Source organism: Candida albicans, chromosome R, assembly GCF_000182965.3.
Source record: "Candida albicans SC5314 chromosome R, complete sequence".
NCBI classification, from domain to species: Eukaryota; Fungi; Ascomycota; class Pichiomycetes; order Serinales; family Debaryomycetaceae; genus Candida; species Candida albicans.
Genome location: NC_032096.1, coordinates 2,073,204 through 2,090,071, shown reverse-complemented (window position 1 = coordinate 2,090,071; position 16,868 = coordinate 2,073,204). Strand labels below are relative to the sequence as shown.

General features: G+C 31.5%; 3 protein-coding genes across 3 annotated transcripts; 2 read left to right on the top strand and 1 right to left on the bottom strand. All coding sequences in view use genetic code 12, as the record gives it.

Moving 5' to 3' along the window:
* Positions 1 to 10,073: 10,073 nt before the first annotated feature.
* Positions 10,074 to 12,110, top strand: IFA14 (Ifa14p; the record flags this gene model as incomplete). The annotated part of the gene is made up of 1 exon (XM_714219.1): positions 10,074 to 12,110. One exon carries the CDS (start codon positions 10,074 to 10,076, stop codon positions 12,108 to 12,110), a length of 2,037 nt encoding a protein of 678 aa, XP_719312.1.
* Positions 12,111 to 14,011: 1,901 nt separating this feature from the next.
* On the top strand, positions 14,012 to 16,189 carry PMT5 (putative dolichyl-phosphate-mannose--protein mannosyltransferase; the record flags this gene model as incomplete). The annotated part of the gene is made up of 1 exon (XM_714218.1): positions 14,012 to 16,189. One exon carries the CDS (start codon positions 14,012 to 14,014, stop codon positions 16,187 to 16,189), a length of 2,178 nt encoding a protein of 725 aa, XP_719311.1.
* A 48-nt stretch (positions 16,190 to 16,237) lies between these two features.
* Positions 16,238 to 16,774, bottom strand: MED21 (Med21p; the record flags this gene model as incomplete). The annotated part of the gene is made up of 1 exon (XM_714217.1): positions 16,238 to 16,774. One exon carries the CDS (start codon positions 16,772 to 16,774, stop codon positions 16,238 to 16,240), a length of 537 nt encoding a protein of 178 aa, XP_719310.1.
* Positions 16,775 to 16,868: the final 94 nt, after the last annotated feature.

Sequence of the window (16,868 nt, the reverse complement as noted above, 5' to 3'; positions counted from 1 at the left end):
ATTCACTGGTTAGACCTTTAATCGATAAACTGTGCTGAAAAGAAAAAGCAATAACTGAACCAAGGTTGGCCTAATGAGGAGTCGATTTTTTCTAGAATTCTCTAAATAAACTGTTGTTAATAAGATCCTCTCTCATTTTGATGTTAGCAACTGCTTTCGCTTTAAATGAGACAAGTTGTAGCTCTGGATTCCGAAGGCCTTGCTTCATATCGAAATAACTGCAACCACTCTCAACTGCAAATTCTATTTGAACACCAAGTCTTTATTCCAAAAATCTTCCAAAATATTTAAAAATTGCCTTTGGCTCATATTGCATGATAGTCGTTTCCAGTAATGTTTTAGTGTTTCCGTTCTCAAATTCAATAGTAAAGTACATTATTCCTCTTTTATAATGATGTTCAATGATTGTGAAATATGCAACACCGATCGATCCATCAGGCATTATGACTGGTTTTGAGGTGTCTAGTTCCTGAATCTTCTAGGATGTTGCCACATTTTGGTAATAATGAATAGCTTTTATAGATTATTTACATATTATAATACAGATGATTGTGATGTGATTAATGATATTTAAACTTTTCTCTGTGATTTGTCATAGGTCTACAATTTTTTTGTGGAGAAGCTCAAGTAAGTAGACAATTTGGTTGTCAAATTTTGAATTATCGGAAAGTACTGGTTGAATATACGATTCAATCATGGAAATTCAAGGTCTCCTATACACAAATATAGACTTGTTACACATATTGACAACTATTACTATACACATCATTCCTTATAAATAACATTAAAGAAACTTCCATAATTTCATTTGGCTCCGTCCCATTTCTCATTAAACCTTGCAACTGCCTTTGGGTAAACGTTTTCAAGTGTCTCTTTTAACAAGCTTTCATATTCACCATTTTCATAAAAAACTGTGTAGTAGGATTTCCCATTTATATGCTGACGACTCATAATAGTAAAAGATAGACCACGCCAGTATCCATCTGGCATTATAAATAGTGTTGGTTAAAGATTTCAAATTGATTTTAGGTTGCCTTGTGTCTTTTGTATTTGTTGCAGATTAGTTTGCTTAGTTGACAGCATTAGCGTATGGTGTCAAAGATGTAATCACTCTCTTTTATACATCAAACCATTCAATTATAATTCAATAATATTGTAGCAAGTTCTGATACACTTTTAAGGTTGTAAGTGAAAAAGATTGTAGCATTAATTTGAGATCATTGATTCTAGTTTGAGTATTAAAATGCTATTCTCTGAGTCAATACCCGAGTTTAAAGCTTAATCAATTTAGGCCAAAAGAGAATTTATTGTGCCATTATAATACTATGCAAATGCTTATAAAAATATAATTCCGTTTAAACCAAAGAACTTTTGAAATGAATTGATAGGAACAAAATCATTGCAACCAAATTTGAGATATTGATACAAGATTTGTATGATTTAATTTAAATATAACATAGAATCTTAATATACTATTTTCTTTATCCTATTTCTCTAAACATAGGGGTTTAATAAACTATTTAAGAAAGCTTAGGGTTTAATCTCTACGCAAAACTCTCACGAACATAGTAACAAAGATAAATTAACTTTCTCTTACTCCTTGTCTATTTATTTTTACTTCTCTCTTTAAATTTTTTGATTGCTTGTGGTGCATGGAATTTGAGAGTAAGTGCTGGAAGTGTTTCATACCCTCCTCCTAGATAACCAATGGTATACAAAGCTACACCAAATACGACGTCTCGACGTACAATAGTAAAAGGGTGACCATTAAAAGAACCATCTGACATTATCGTAGTTTACTTTTTTCGTCTTTATCAAGTAGGGTGTTAAAGGATCAAATTTATGTTTGATTGTTTGAAATTGTTTTGATCTGGTTTGAATTCATGGTAGATTATTTTGGTCTCATTTATATCATTGAAGAACGTAATAAAAATATGATTTTATAAAGTCTTAATAAATTCAAATATAGTTTAAGCTTTTTATGTGATGGGTTACAAGAACCTAGGGAATGATGCCAATTGTCAAATCGGGATTTTAAGTTTTATACTTATGTTTGAAGCTTGTAGTACCCAATAAGTAAACTTTGTGGTCATGTGTATTGTGTCGCCGACTTGTTTGTTGCAAATTCATGAAATAAATCCACATACAAAATTGTTATACTGTCGGATTCATTATAGGCTTCGATGAGACTTTAAAAGTACCACATTGATATATTCTACATTTGTTTGATTTTCTAGAACACAACAAAGTGTTAATAAAGATTATATAATTTAATTATTCAATATCAAAAATCACCTATATAAAAAGTATAAATAAAATACGGATAACAACTAAGCACGATCCAGTTTACTCAAAAATAAAAAAAAAAGCCAACTATCCAGTACATGACAGTAAGTATTTATGGAGTGTATTTGGGGCCTGTTTACGAAGTTCGGTTTCTGGGATCAATTCAAGTAAACCATTCTCGTAACGGATTTCATAAAAAACCTTTCCCTTGATGACATCACGAAATAAAATTCTAAATTCTGATCCGTTGAAGTATTCTTGGGGCATTGTAGTTTGAAGTTAGTGTATGGAAAATTGTATTTGAAATGTAGATTTGCTTTGCTGTAGAAATGAAACCACGCTATAATGGTATCAAGAAAAGTAATTTCATTATTTTACATCCAAGGTCATTTCAGTATCCTTTTATAATGTTGCGGTAATTTACAGAAGCACAGACACTTTGGCTATAAATGGGGGCAAATCCATATTTACTTAGTACCAATTAGTAATTCTATTTTTGAAACGGTCTCTTGTTGTTACATTTTGATTGTGTTTGATACATTGTGTGGGGCATGTGATATGCAAGATGTATAACTCTTGAGTACTCTTTAGTACTTTAATCAACAGGGTTGGAAAGGGTAAGTTACTAAGATAAATTTTGTGGTTGCATTTCAATCTCTACAAGAAAAGGGAGTCACCACTTTGATTTCTTTGACGATGAATGGATATAAAATTTGAAATTCTGCTACGTATTTACTAAATACTCTACCACCCAATGCTTGTATTGCAAAACTTTCGAAATATAACACTCGGGCTCTCACAGCTTGATAAAGTGTCATTTCTGTCTCCGTAAATACTTCTGGATTGCATCAGATGCATGATCATACATCACCTGTTCAGGAATTTGTTGAAGGATACCATTTGTATAACGGATAGTATAAAAACTACATCCATTTATTCTGTAGCGGTCTACAATTGTAAACCCTACACCATTAACATGTCCATCAGGTTGCATTGTAATCTCTATCTGGACCCAATTATTGGTTCAAAAATGATATTATATGTTTTGGTTAGATTGAAACCTGAGTCAAAACATGATAGTGAAAAGATATAAGAAGTAATCATCCACTTTTATATTCCTAGTTCTTGGAAAAATAAAACAGATATCATAGGGATATTTGAAAACTTAATATTGGTTAAAATTTGTGAATCATGGTATTTCTAATCAGTAGTCTTCTGGGAAATGAATTTTTAAGATTAATACGGAGCATAAAAGTTTAATAGTAATCATTGAATAAAGTTTTGAGTTGTTGTTGTAATTATGATTTCAAATGCTCAAGCTTAAACATGACACCACAACCATATTGCCACATGTGTAAGGCACTTCAATTTGTTTTTTACAAAAGTTTTGGGATAAAGTTAGTCTTTCATTGCTGAATAAGAATTAAATTAAAAAGATTATAATCTAAGTTGTGTAACCCCACTCTCCGCAACTACTTAAATATCCAAAACAGAGTTTACCAATGAATGCTTTATAGATTTACTCAATCTTGTTCTTAAAAACATTTATAATAAATGATGAGGTGTCGGGATTTGTGTATGAAAAGTAACTATATATAAAAATACAAACTGGACAACTATTATAGCCTCTAATGATGTGTGAATACTGATAGGACAACATGGATAGCCACCAAGCAGAGTCTCTCTCTATTGAATTGTCATTTCACTAGCAAAGTTTCACTATCCCATAAGAAGTATATATCTCGGCAATTACCCTTGCAAATATTTGATATTAAACGTTCTTTCTCTATTGATAATCCACCAGACCATTATTAAAATGATATCTCATAACTTCGTCTGGGGCATATATTAGCACAGTGTACTCTGGGAATATCTGATATTGACCATTTTTATAACGGACGGTATAATAAACTACCCCATTTACAACATGACAAGCTACAATAGTAAACATATCACGATTGGAATAGGGTGGAAACCATGGACAGCACATTGCTTTTTTTCTTGTTGTGTTTTCTATGACTTTATCGTTCTAGATATCAATTATTAAGGTATAAACTTATTGATTGTTTGTTTGTGATTTGATAGCTCATATACTCTGGAGCACAACAACCGTGGGAAATCAATTAATTTGTTTTATTATTAATTGTTAGATCTTCGAGAAAGGTTTTTTTTACTAAAACAGTGACGAATTACATTACATATGCCAATGTGGCATGGTAGGTTTATATCTCGTAAGATTGTTAATTTGAAATTCCAAAATCATATGAGAAAATGCAATTATAATTTAGAATATGGCAGTTTTAGGAGACAATATCCCTCAAGATGCTTGAGGCGGTCCAATGTCATCTTTGTTGTTCTAGATACTTCTTCACTCTAAAAAAAAGAAAAAAAGAGAAAAATAAAATTAATGCATCCGAGTTAACCCAACAATCTTTTCGCGGCATAATTTTATATTCACGTTAGAAACATAGATTAAATCTCCCTTGGTAACTATTGATTATAGAATCAGAAAACGAATATATTACCCAAGTACAAACTAAGTAGACTCGACTGTAAACATAGTTCAAAATACTCATATAACAAATAAATGGTAATTGCATATGAAACAAAAAGGGAAAACACTGAACCAATTTTCTTGCCAATTGATATCATCTATACAAGTTAAACGTGCTAATTGCATAGGGTGCATGGTTTAGAAGTGCTAGTTCCGAAAACGTTTCAAATTTACCATCAACATACTTTACTGAATAGTAAAGTTGTCCTTCTATCAGGAAACGTTTCACAATACTGAATTGTTTACCATGTATGGTTCCATGTATTTTCATTTGTAAATTTAGTAGTTTTGTTAAAGATTGAATGCGATGATGTTCAAAGTAATACAATATTGAATTTGTGATGTTTTGTTCTTTAAGTAATTGTGGCATCATTTTATATAATTGATTCCAGAATTAGTAGACTTTTGTGTTGTTGTTGTGGTGGTGGTTATGGGATAAGTAACAAATATTCACTTTACAACTCAATATATTCAAAAACTATCGTATAGTGGTTTGTTTGTTTATCTTTGTAAATGATCAATCTTAAATTTAGAATTTTCATTTTGTGTCTTTGTATCTTTGTGTTTTTGTGTGTACCCTTACAAATTACACAAATACAAACTTTTAAGGCGCAAAAGTTTATTTTTCATTTTATTTCAATCGAACCATAAAGACTGAAAATTTTTGTCCGCATTTACGTTTTTCAAGGGTTGAAAGAAAGGAAGTTGTTAGTTTAAATCCTTTTAAAAAGAGGTTCGGCAATTTATGACTAAATTGTAGACACGACAATTCACCTATACACACTAATATATACTAAATATAGACATTACTCAAAATGCCGCACACACAAACAGTAGTAGTATACTATTTATGTTAATTTTTCTTTCTCAGGTTGAATCTTTTAATTGCTCGTGGTGCTTGGAATTTGATTACTTCTTCGGCAATGGTATCATATACGCCAGTTTCATAACGAATTTTGTAGAAAACCAACCCATATACAATTTCACGACTCTGTATAGTAAAAGCAGCACCATACATAGTTCCATCTGGCATTTTAGTTTATTGTTAGATTTGATTGCTGGTGACTGGATGCTTGATCAGACAACTTACTTGATTCATGTATAATTTGTGTAATCCATTGTCACAAGAGGTACTTAGTTGGTTTTATATCTTAAATAATCAAAATTACACTTCAATAAAGGTCGTGACAGGTTGTCCATCTTTTAAATTTATAAATAACAAATAACAAATCTATATGGGAAAGTTGACGGTCAGCAAGCTATGTCTTTTGTAGGATGGTTTAATCTTACTCTGAAACAAAATTATAAGGTTATAAACTAAATATGTCTCTATTGTTACGATTTTTATGAGAGAGTCTTTGTTACTCCAAAAGCTTATCTTTATTGTTCTAATATGTTAAATTAAACTAGTTTGAAACTTGGATAAACTTTTGCTTGAATAAATTTAGTCTTCCAGAAAAGGAGATCTAGGTGGCTAGGTTGAATTGTAAGCTTTTTTTGTTAATATCATATGCCAATTAATGTCCTCGAAACAAACTTTATTCACAATATTTAATTGTACGATTTAAAGCTTACTATATCACCTATACATAAATATAGACTAAACAAGAGAATCACCGAATGTCCACTAAACATCTCTAAAAAAATAACTCATGGAAAATTAGATTTTCCGTCCTCTTAGACCTTGTTTGCCTTGATGAATTTTTTTACTGCACCTGGAGCATAACGTTCAAGTGTTTCTTCTTGAAGGGTTTGGCATCCACCTTTTTCATATTCAATAGTGTAGCAAGGTACTCCGCCCATGATTTCACGTTTGATAATAGTAAAGGGTTCGTTATTGTAGATTCCGTCTGGCATTTTGATTAATTGTAGTTGACGATTGTGTTAAGTGTGTTTGTTTTAGCTTGGCTAATTGTTGCTGATGTCAAAAAACAAACTATTTACATAATCTCATGAAGCAAGAAGTTACTTTTTTTTTTACCCCCTGGGTGATTGGCGTAGGTATTTATAGTAATGACAAGAATTTCGATATCCTTTAAACTTCTGCAAAATGCGTCACATTGTTTAGAGTTAATTGCGGTATTTTCCAATGCAGAAAACTTTTGTCCTTAAAATTACATTCCTGATCAATAATTTCAGCCCCTTTTCACCACCAATAATATCAGAAATTGAATTATGAAACTATAATCAAATTCTATAACTAAGAATTTCAAATTGTTGTATTTATTTTGTTATAGCTAAAGTTTTCAAGCTATATGGGACAGTTCTACAACCAGTGATAGATTTATACAATCCTTTCGTGTTGCAATTTACATTAAATAATTGTTAATAAGGAAGTTGCAAAAAAATCACTATTTCATCCTTTGCCTTTGTGTTTTAAACTTTTAAACTAAAAAAGAAAAAAACTAAATCTCAAATCAAACTTTGAACGATTACAGAGTTTGTCTACATAGCTCTATGATCTTGTATAGTCATTTAAATTCACTTCAAGAAAAGGTTATTTTTAATAGAAATTTTAATGTAAAATTGAAATATATCACCTAAAAATAAATATAAACAATATACTCTTGTAGTTGGTAACTAAATCTTCTCAATTGAAAGACAAAGGAAAAATACTAACACTATCGCCAGTTTGTCACTTTTTATTAATTCGTTTATTGAATTTACTAATTGACTGGGGATCATAATATCTAAGCTTCGCTTCACTCATAGTTTCCTGCATCCCATTTTCGTAACAAATGACATAGTAAAACACTCCTGATCGAGTAGTACACGTAGCAATATTAAACCGCATACCATTCATGTATCCATCAGACATTGTAGGCTATTACTCTAGTTTTGACAAAAAAAAGTCAGGGGGTTGTAGGGGTTTCGTTCCTGGGGAATTTGAAATAATGTAAAGAAATAACATGCATTTGTAACTGCGGCAATCCAGGCATTATTTATAGGTTGTGGTTGCTTTAACCAAGGTTGAGCTTTCATATGTGATTAATAGGATTATCAATTTATAATTTAAATTACACATTGAGTCATTTGTTATTGTGATACCACATGGTGTTAATGAACAAGATTTAAATGGCGATTGAAATATCACAACATTTTGGGATCGTGTAGTGGTAGCATATAGAGATATCAAAAGTATTACGCTTATCTTTAATCATCTAAAGTACTCAAACTAAAAGCTTCCATCTAAAAGTATTTAATCCCCTTTGCATTTAAACAAGTTGTCGTGATAATTCTATTTGATCACAATTATGTCCCAAATTTCTCTTTGCTTTGACTACTAGCTTATTATCAAGATCAAATGTCACATACACTATAATATACTAGCATATAACTCAAAAAAGGTCATCCAAAACAACTGCACAAAAAGTAAATCAACTTCTTCACTTAGTAACTTGTCAGCTCTCAATTCCGTAACCTATATTTTCTGACTGCTTGTGGAGCATGATGTCTAATTGTGTCTTCTGTAACATTTTCACATTTACCATTTGCATAACAGATAGTATAAAAAGGTTGTCTACCATTGAGCGTGCGTGATGTAATAATAAAGGGTTTGCCATAAAAATACCCATCCGGCATTAAAGTCTTGGTTTGAGTTTTAGATATTAATTGATTATTGAGTAGAAAATTTGGGGTTTTATTAGTTTTTGGTATATTTCTAGTGAAATTAATTCACACCAAAACAAAATCCTGTCGGGAATTGATCATTTTTGTATCTGGGACTTTTACAGGGGAGGTTTATATGGTCATAGCAAATTCAGTAAACTTTCGGGAGGTAGTAGTATGAGAATAATAATACAAATTGTTCATACTAAACAATCCAAGGATCCTGGCTGTCTTTCTACCCAAATTCAACTTTAGGAGGAACCTACCAGAAACTATTGAAACTATCCCTGTAACTTTCTAATTTTGACTTTTTTCAAAAACAATAACACAAAAAAAAACTGTAATGGTGTAGTAGTTTAAGGGATACAATACAACATTACAACACATTCTCAATTCCGACATTTTTAAAGGCTAGAATAAATTGCAACATGCAATTAGAATTTAGCTTCACTCATTTTTGTATTATGCCATATATATCAATTTATTAGTCAGGAGAAGGAATATTACACAAAACAGAATGAAAACATCATCATTATTAGTTGTTTTGTTTTGTGTTCTTTTTTGTTTTTCGGAAATTGAATATTCAAATTGGAAACAAGAAAAGGGATATGAAATAGAATATACATATTTCCATATCCCATAGTATGGAAAGAAACTCCTTAAAAATACATAACTAAAATCATTCAATTTAATTCCATATGAAGCTTACTATACACAATTTTTTCAACTAGTATTCTGAATAATCTTTATAAATTGTTGCCCATTAATACGAAATAAGTTCAGAAAAAAGCAACCAAATTGAAAAGAAATCAGATAGAAATACCTGCTGATTTGGATCGGAATCCCTGTTGGGATTTAAAAAATAGAAGTCGGCGCCAAAACAGCACGAAAATAATAATTTTTGTGTAATTGGGAGAATCCAATCGAACCATTTAGAACAAAGTTGCATCATTAATTTATTCTTAAGGAGTTGGGTTCATGAAGCTTACAAATTGTGCATAGCCTAATAAAACATTTCTAATACAAGTCCATACTTTCCAAAGAGTTCAAGTCTTTTCAAGATTTACTTCATCTTTTTTGTCGTAATTAATGATTCCATTAGATCCATTGAAAATCCTTAGATAGCCTGTCAAACACCAGGAAACAAAACTTGATAAACAGAATTGACTCTTGAGTTCTATAATTAAATCAATAACTTCTACAATTTCTGTTTCCCTCTAGTCCCTTGCCCTTTTTTTTTCTAAACGAAACCCTACATAGCCGAATTTTAAGCTCAACCTACATATCTTTCCGTTTCTGGCTGATTACTACAAATGCAAAACTTCACCCATCTTTATGCAGTAGAACAAATTTAAGCCAATGAAAACAATTTGTCGTTATTGTTACTTGGCAATTACAACTCACACCCTCGCTAGTTTGTTAGTTTATGAGCAATTGTTGGCATCAGCATATAGCAGTCTTAACATTTTCATGGGTATTCGACCACCTTCTTTCCGGGTGAAAATTTTTGTTATTTAATAACACCCAAAATTCCAACAATCAATTTTTTTGTGGGTGCAAAACTTTTATTCACTTTTTTCTTTTTTTCAATTATTACCAAAAGTAAACTACATTGTTAATCAAAATGGCTATACCATATATTGATATCAATCTTTTTTTATTATTATCAAGATTTCCTAATGAGGTTCTTGATCACATCATCAGCTACATACCTAAGTGTATGTTGCCTGAATTATTGTACTTTCGGTCAATTAAGCCTTTTGTGGAGTACCGAGTATTAATGAATGTTGCTATCAAATTTCTGGTGCAACGCCATAGAAGAATGGACGCATTTGGTTACGACTACATTTGGTGTGATTGTACAGGTTTCAAAATAACACTCAATAATTTGAAAATTGCCATAAACAGATTGCACATATTTCCACACATTATTCATTTTGAGTATATAAACGATTTAATGGACCTTGTGCATTCTTACCCTGACCTTGGGAGGAGACTTTTGAAAATCAATGGCACTTTTAATTCTTTTGATTTTCAAAATTTAGAAAACCTTATGACGCTTATGGATCAGTCCCAAATCAGATTTGACACACTAGCATTATCTAACTTCAATTATTCATTTCCGCTACCTCCTATAGCAACAAACTTGTCGTTGTTCAATTGTTTAGTGGCAGATTACATGATTCAAGGTTTAAGAAAGCTAAACTTGGTTATAGATCATCCTAGTATTCAAGATCGTATAGTTACTTTTCCTGATTCTTTGGAAGAGTTGCTAATTGATACAAGTGTTAATATTAGTGTGATTCCATCCCCCAGTTTGCGTGAATTAAGCTTAATCACATTTTCAAATAATGTAAATTTCATGTTTCAAGAAATGTCTAAGCTTGAATATTTGTGGATACAAATTCCAGATTTTGAATCCTTCAATGACATCGGAATAGTTGCTCCAAATATAAATACATTAGAATTGCTGGATTGCTATCATATGAACAATTTTGGGGAATTGACCCAGTTCCAACATTTAAAACATTTAAAAATAAAACGCTGTGCTTTCCCAATTGGTTTGTTTGAAGAGTTCCAGTTCCCTGAACTTGAGATATTTACTTATAATGGACATGATAGGGTATATCTAAAAGATGCGTACAACCCACGGTTACCATTTCCTCAAAATTTGAAATGTTTATCAATCAAATCATACGATCTTGACAGCATTCATCCTTATAACTTAGAATTACCCGCTGGATTGGAACGTTTAGAGCTTATGTATTTAACCTTTAGCGATGGTTATTTCCATTTCGGTGACAATTTACGATATATTCGTATTTATACACCAACACTCACATTTCATGAAGATTTTCGACTTCCACAATCAGCTCAAGAATTCATATTGAATGCGGATTGTTTAACATTTGACAGACTGTACTTCTTACACAAGCTACCAGAAAATCTTGTTCGTTTGCATTTGATTGCTAATAAACTATGTGTGATGAGGCCAATAACAAAAAAAATTCAATGGCCCTCAATGTTGAGTAGTTTATATCTCAAGGGTTTTGCTATTAATTCTGGGATACTAAAACTTTTGAATCTCAGACAAACATGTCTTGAAGAAATTACTATCTGTGGAGGGTATGTACCCATATTGAGTGAAGAAATGTTTCCAGTTAGTGTTAAAGAACTAACTTTACAACGAATGGGAATCCGCTCCTTGTCGTCTTCTTTTAAAAGTTTAAAAAATCTACAAAGGCTATCATTGATAAGAAATAATCTCAAAGATATATCTTCTGTCAGATTACCATTGGCCACATTAAAAAGTTTGGATTTAAGTTATTCTCATGTTCCTTTGTTAACACCATTCTTGATTGCTTTTCTGTCCGAGAAGTATAAAAATGCTGAACTTGAGGTAGACGCTAGAGGGAACCAGGAAATAGACATTAACGATGTGCTAATGGCAATGCAAGAATATAGAAGGCTCTCGGTATGTCTCAGCATGATTAATGGTACTAGGACACAACTACCCATGGATCCTACGCGTTTGGAGTTTGTATATGAGAGTTTTGATTCTTATCATGAAAGATATGAAAATAGCGACAATGATCCGGATGATATGGATAGTGATGGTGAGGATGATGATGTTGAGAGGAGAAGAATGGGGTTACATTAATGATGATAATGATGTTTGTCAAATTAGCTGGAAATTACATTTTTGCATTAAGTATATATGTTTTAAATATGTTTATATAGTTGTTTAAATTGTTTGTTCATTTGTTTTCAAGGTGAGTTAAATTGTATGATGATTTTATACACCTGTGTAATTCTCTCAACCGTGATTACCATGTATCATAGTTTTCTGCAATGGGAGTAGCAACATTCTTTCTACAATGATCATATCACATCTTAACAATTTAGAATGATATTGTTGTGAAATTTAATCAAGTATTTGCTACATAATTATCATTTAATTAAGCAAAGTTTTCATGCATTTAAAATAGATTTCCCTTAGTCTTCTCATATTAGACTAGTTTTAAGTGTTTGTATTAATTCTTCTTTGTTTGAAATTCCCAATAGCTTCGGGAGATAACTTTCTAAGTCTGTCTTCTGAAAAAGTTTCATGCATACCGCTCCCGTAAACTACTGTATAGTAAGCTGTCCCGTCTTTGATTTCATCAGCCAAAATGAAAAATGGTCTGCCTTTTATGATTCCGTCACGCATTGATGGTTGAAGAATTGATTCGATGTTTGGTTGGTGTCCTGGATAATTATTTTTGGTGTGGGTTGGTAATTACCATTGAATAATAGGAGGGTAATCACCCGTTTTTATACCTTTGACAATTGAAGAACAAGTTTTTTGTTGTTTAAAGTTTCAAGTACTGGTTAGTAACTTTGAAGGTTTTTTAGTTTTACACACGTATTTGGTTATTAATGTTATTCATTCGACAGAAAATTGATGACTACTATGGAAAAGATTTAAATAGGGGAGTATGAAAGTTTAATCCTAAGGAGTAGTTTAAGGTTTAAGATTTTTGTATGAGTGTCGTCATTCCTCGAATTTAAGTCTTGGATGAAAATCTTATAGTCCGCCAAGTGTTGGTGTTTTATAGCACTGGTTGTGGGAAACTTTCCTCCCACTATACACATTCCATGAATTTGTGGTCAACCAATTTAAGTAAACGTCTTCAACATAGTTGCAATGCAATATTCCTCAAGAGTATTAGTTCCATAAACTCAATATACAATTCGAAAGTAACGTATACACAATTATGAAAAACAAATTCTAGCACACCATTGGAAATCATCTTTCAACTAGTTGTAGAATCTTATAAAACATCAAAAGAAAAACGGCCTTTAAGTTATTGGGATACCTCTAAAAACCCTTAGATGTATTTTCACCACCTAAATTTACCTTTGCTTTGTCCAAAACAGCAACTTCGCCATCTATATAACGTACCTTAATATAGGTTTTTCCATCCTTGTCCTGCTCATCTATAATATTGAATCTTCTTCCTTTATAGCGACCGTCAGACATTGTAACAATCTTAGATAGTAATCAAATGAATTTGGTATTTGATGTTGTAGTTTGAAATATTGTATGCTGTATTAAAAAATGGAAATCTGACTGACTCGATTATCTACTTATATATATTGTGAAATGAGTTTCAGGTAGGATCTCTGTAATTGTGAACTTTAAGCTTCTGGTGTTATGAATAACATGTCAACATTGGAAGTTTGTTAAGTAGACTATCCCTTGGATTAAAGGAACTGTTCTTCTTTATTAGGATTTAAGCAGTAATTAGTCATCAGAATAAATAGAATTCTTGAGTTTAAGTTCCAAGCATAACTTTAATAGGTCAGGTGTTTGTCATTTGTCATTTGTCATTTGTTATTTGTAGTTGTGGTTGTGTTGGAACTTGGCTTAGGTCTTCTAGTGTCAAAAATTGGATTTTTTTTCGTGGTCGTTCAAAATTTTTCAACCCAAGACAACAACAACAACCAATTACAACCAATTACAACCACTCCCCTATATCTTTATTGTCTAGATTAAGTTACTACACTAAGTTGATTGTCATGACAAAGGAATTGCCATCTGGGTATTTTCAAGGTCCCTTTCGACCATACAAAACTTTCCAACCAAGTCTTACCGAACGACCATTATCCAAATTCGAACAATTTGCAGTGTTTTCCATATTACTTATTTCATTAATTCGATTATACAAATTATACATCCCTGATAGAGTAGTATTTGATGAAATTCATTTAATTAAATATATAAAAAATTATTATGATGGTAGTATATTTGTTGATATTCATCCACCTTTAGGGAAACTAATTTATTTTTATATCACGAAATTATTTCTGTTTGATAAAGATTTCCAAATTGATATTATTGGGGATTTGTATCCTGAAGATTTCCCATATTTATGGCTAAGATTATTCAGTGGTATTTGTGGCATTGGACATGTTTTATTGACTTTTTTCACATTAAGAATAACTTGTAACCTGGTTATTTCGATTGTTATTACTATTTTGATTTGTTTGGAAAATTCAATGGTGACAGTATCGAGATTGATCTTGTTAGAAGGTCCGTCATTATTTGTCCAAAGTTTGGTGATTTACAATTATAAGGCATTCACTACTCGTATTCCATTTACTGGATGCTGGTACTTCAATTTATTCGTTACTGGGATAGCCTTGGGGTTAAACATCTCGTTGAAAATTTCAGGATTGTTTACATTTGCATGGGTTGGAATATTGACATGTGTACAATTATGGGAAATTTTGGGTGATTTGAGAATTTCTATTTGGCAATTCATCAAGCATTTGGTTTTACGTGTGGTTGCATTTATTATGGTCCCATTGACCATATATTGTTCAGTATTTTATATTCATTTTGAAAACCTTCCAAACGAAGGACCTGGATCGGGATTTTTAACACCACACTTCAGATCAACTTTGGATGATTATCAACAACAACCATTACAAGTTTTATATGGAAGTACTATCACTATAAAACATAATGCATTAGAGAAATATTTGCATTCACACGATTTGACATATCCCAGAGGATCGAATTTACAACAAGTGACACTATATGACTTCCCTGATGTCAACAATGAATGGGTAATTGAAACAAAACAGAAATATAATGAAGAAAAATTGATGACTGATCAAAGAGAAGTAAAAGATGGTGATGTTGTTAGATTGTACCATAAAGCTACTGGACATTATTTACATGTCAATGATATTCGTCCACCTATTTCTGAACATGAATATAGTTATGAAGTAAATGGGAATGAAACTAGAGGATTATTGGGTAATGAAGATTATGAGTTTAAAATCCGAATGTTGGTAAAGAAACCTCATGCGGAAAATGATTTGCCCTTGATTAAATTAAGAACCACAGAGACTATTTTCCAATTAATCCACCAAGCGACTCGTTGTAATCTTATGAGTCACGAACAGAAACTACCAGATTGGGGTGAATATCAAAATGAAGTATTGTGTGTAAAAGAACCTACAATCCCCAATACATTATGGTATGTCGAACTGTCATCACATCCATTACTCAAAGATACCAAAAAATTGAAAACTTTCCCTAAATTTTCATTTTGGTCAAAATTGATCGAAACCCATAAAGTCATGTTTAATTTAAATAAGGGGTTCACTAATCCTCATCCATATGCTTCTAAACCACTTGATTGGCCACTTTTATCTAGAGGTATTGCCTTTTTCAGCAACTACAATTTGAAATCAATCGATGAAGAATCAAGTCTAATTTATTATTTAGGAAATGTTGCCATTTATTATCTGGTATTTTTTGTGGGTTTAATAGCTATATTCAAATGTGCCATTTATTCGTTTATAAAGTTAAACCCTTATGCATCTCCTCCATCATCATCCAAATCATCACCATATGCCAACTTTTACAACAATTCCTGGCCATATTTGGTGGGATGGTTTATTAATTATATTCCTTATTGTCTCATGTCAAGAAACTTATATTTACATCATTATTTACTGGCATTAAATTTTGGAATATTATTATTAAGTCAATATTTGAATTATCGTGTCGCTAAAAACAAAATTATTGGTGGTATAATAACTGCAACAATATTTGTCAGTGCAATATACTGCTTTTATGAATTTATACCAATCACATATGGATTGCCATGGACATTAGATCAATGTAATTCTCATAAATGGTTTCCAAATTGGGACATTGATTGTATGACATATACAGGTTAAATAGAGGGGGGGGGAGAACAATAGAAGCTGAAAGTATTTCTTTTTTTATCATATTCTTGTTTCGGTTATACCATTAACTACCTCTTTAATCATACTTTCTAATAGATTTAATAGATTATCTTTTTCTTTGATTTTTTGAATTCTTTCTTCTTCTATAGCTTGCAATTTATCACTTAATTCATTGATTAGATTCATTTGTTCATTGGGTGTAACTCCTATACCAGGTAATGAATCAATTAACATTTTGATTTGTCGACTTTTCAAAATTAAATCTGTGCATAACTCATTGATTACATTATCAAAACTCACTTTTTCTTTTGGCGGAGAAATACTCTTTGATTCAGGGTTACTTTGTTGTTGTGGTTGTTCTATTTCTTGCTGTGGTTCCTGTTGTTTCTTTTGTTGTTGCCGTTGTTGTTGGGATTGTGGCAATGGGGCATTAGCTGCCATATTGGAATAGGAGTTGACATCATCGTCATCTAATAGACTGGGTTCGGCACTGGTATTGACATAATTTATCGTTGAATTGAATTGTTGAATTAGCTGGTCTAAACAAATTTGTAATTGAGTTAATCTATCTGCCATAATTAAGGAATGTTGGGTTAGTTGGTCTTGGTGTATAGGTTGGATTGAACTTTTCAATATTGTTGTTGTGACTTTTTTTTTTTTTGATTCAAGT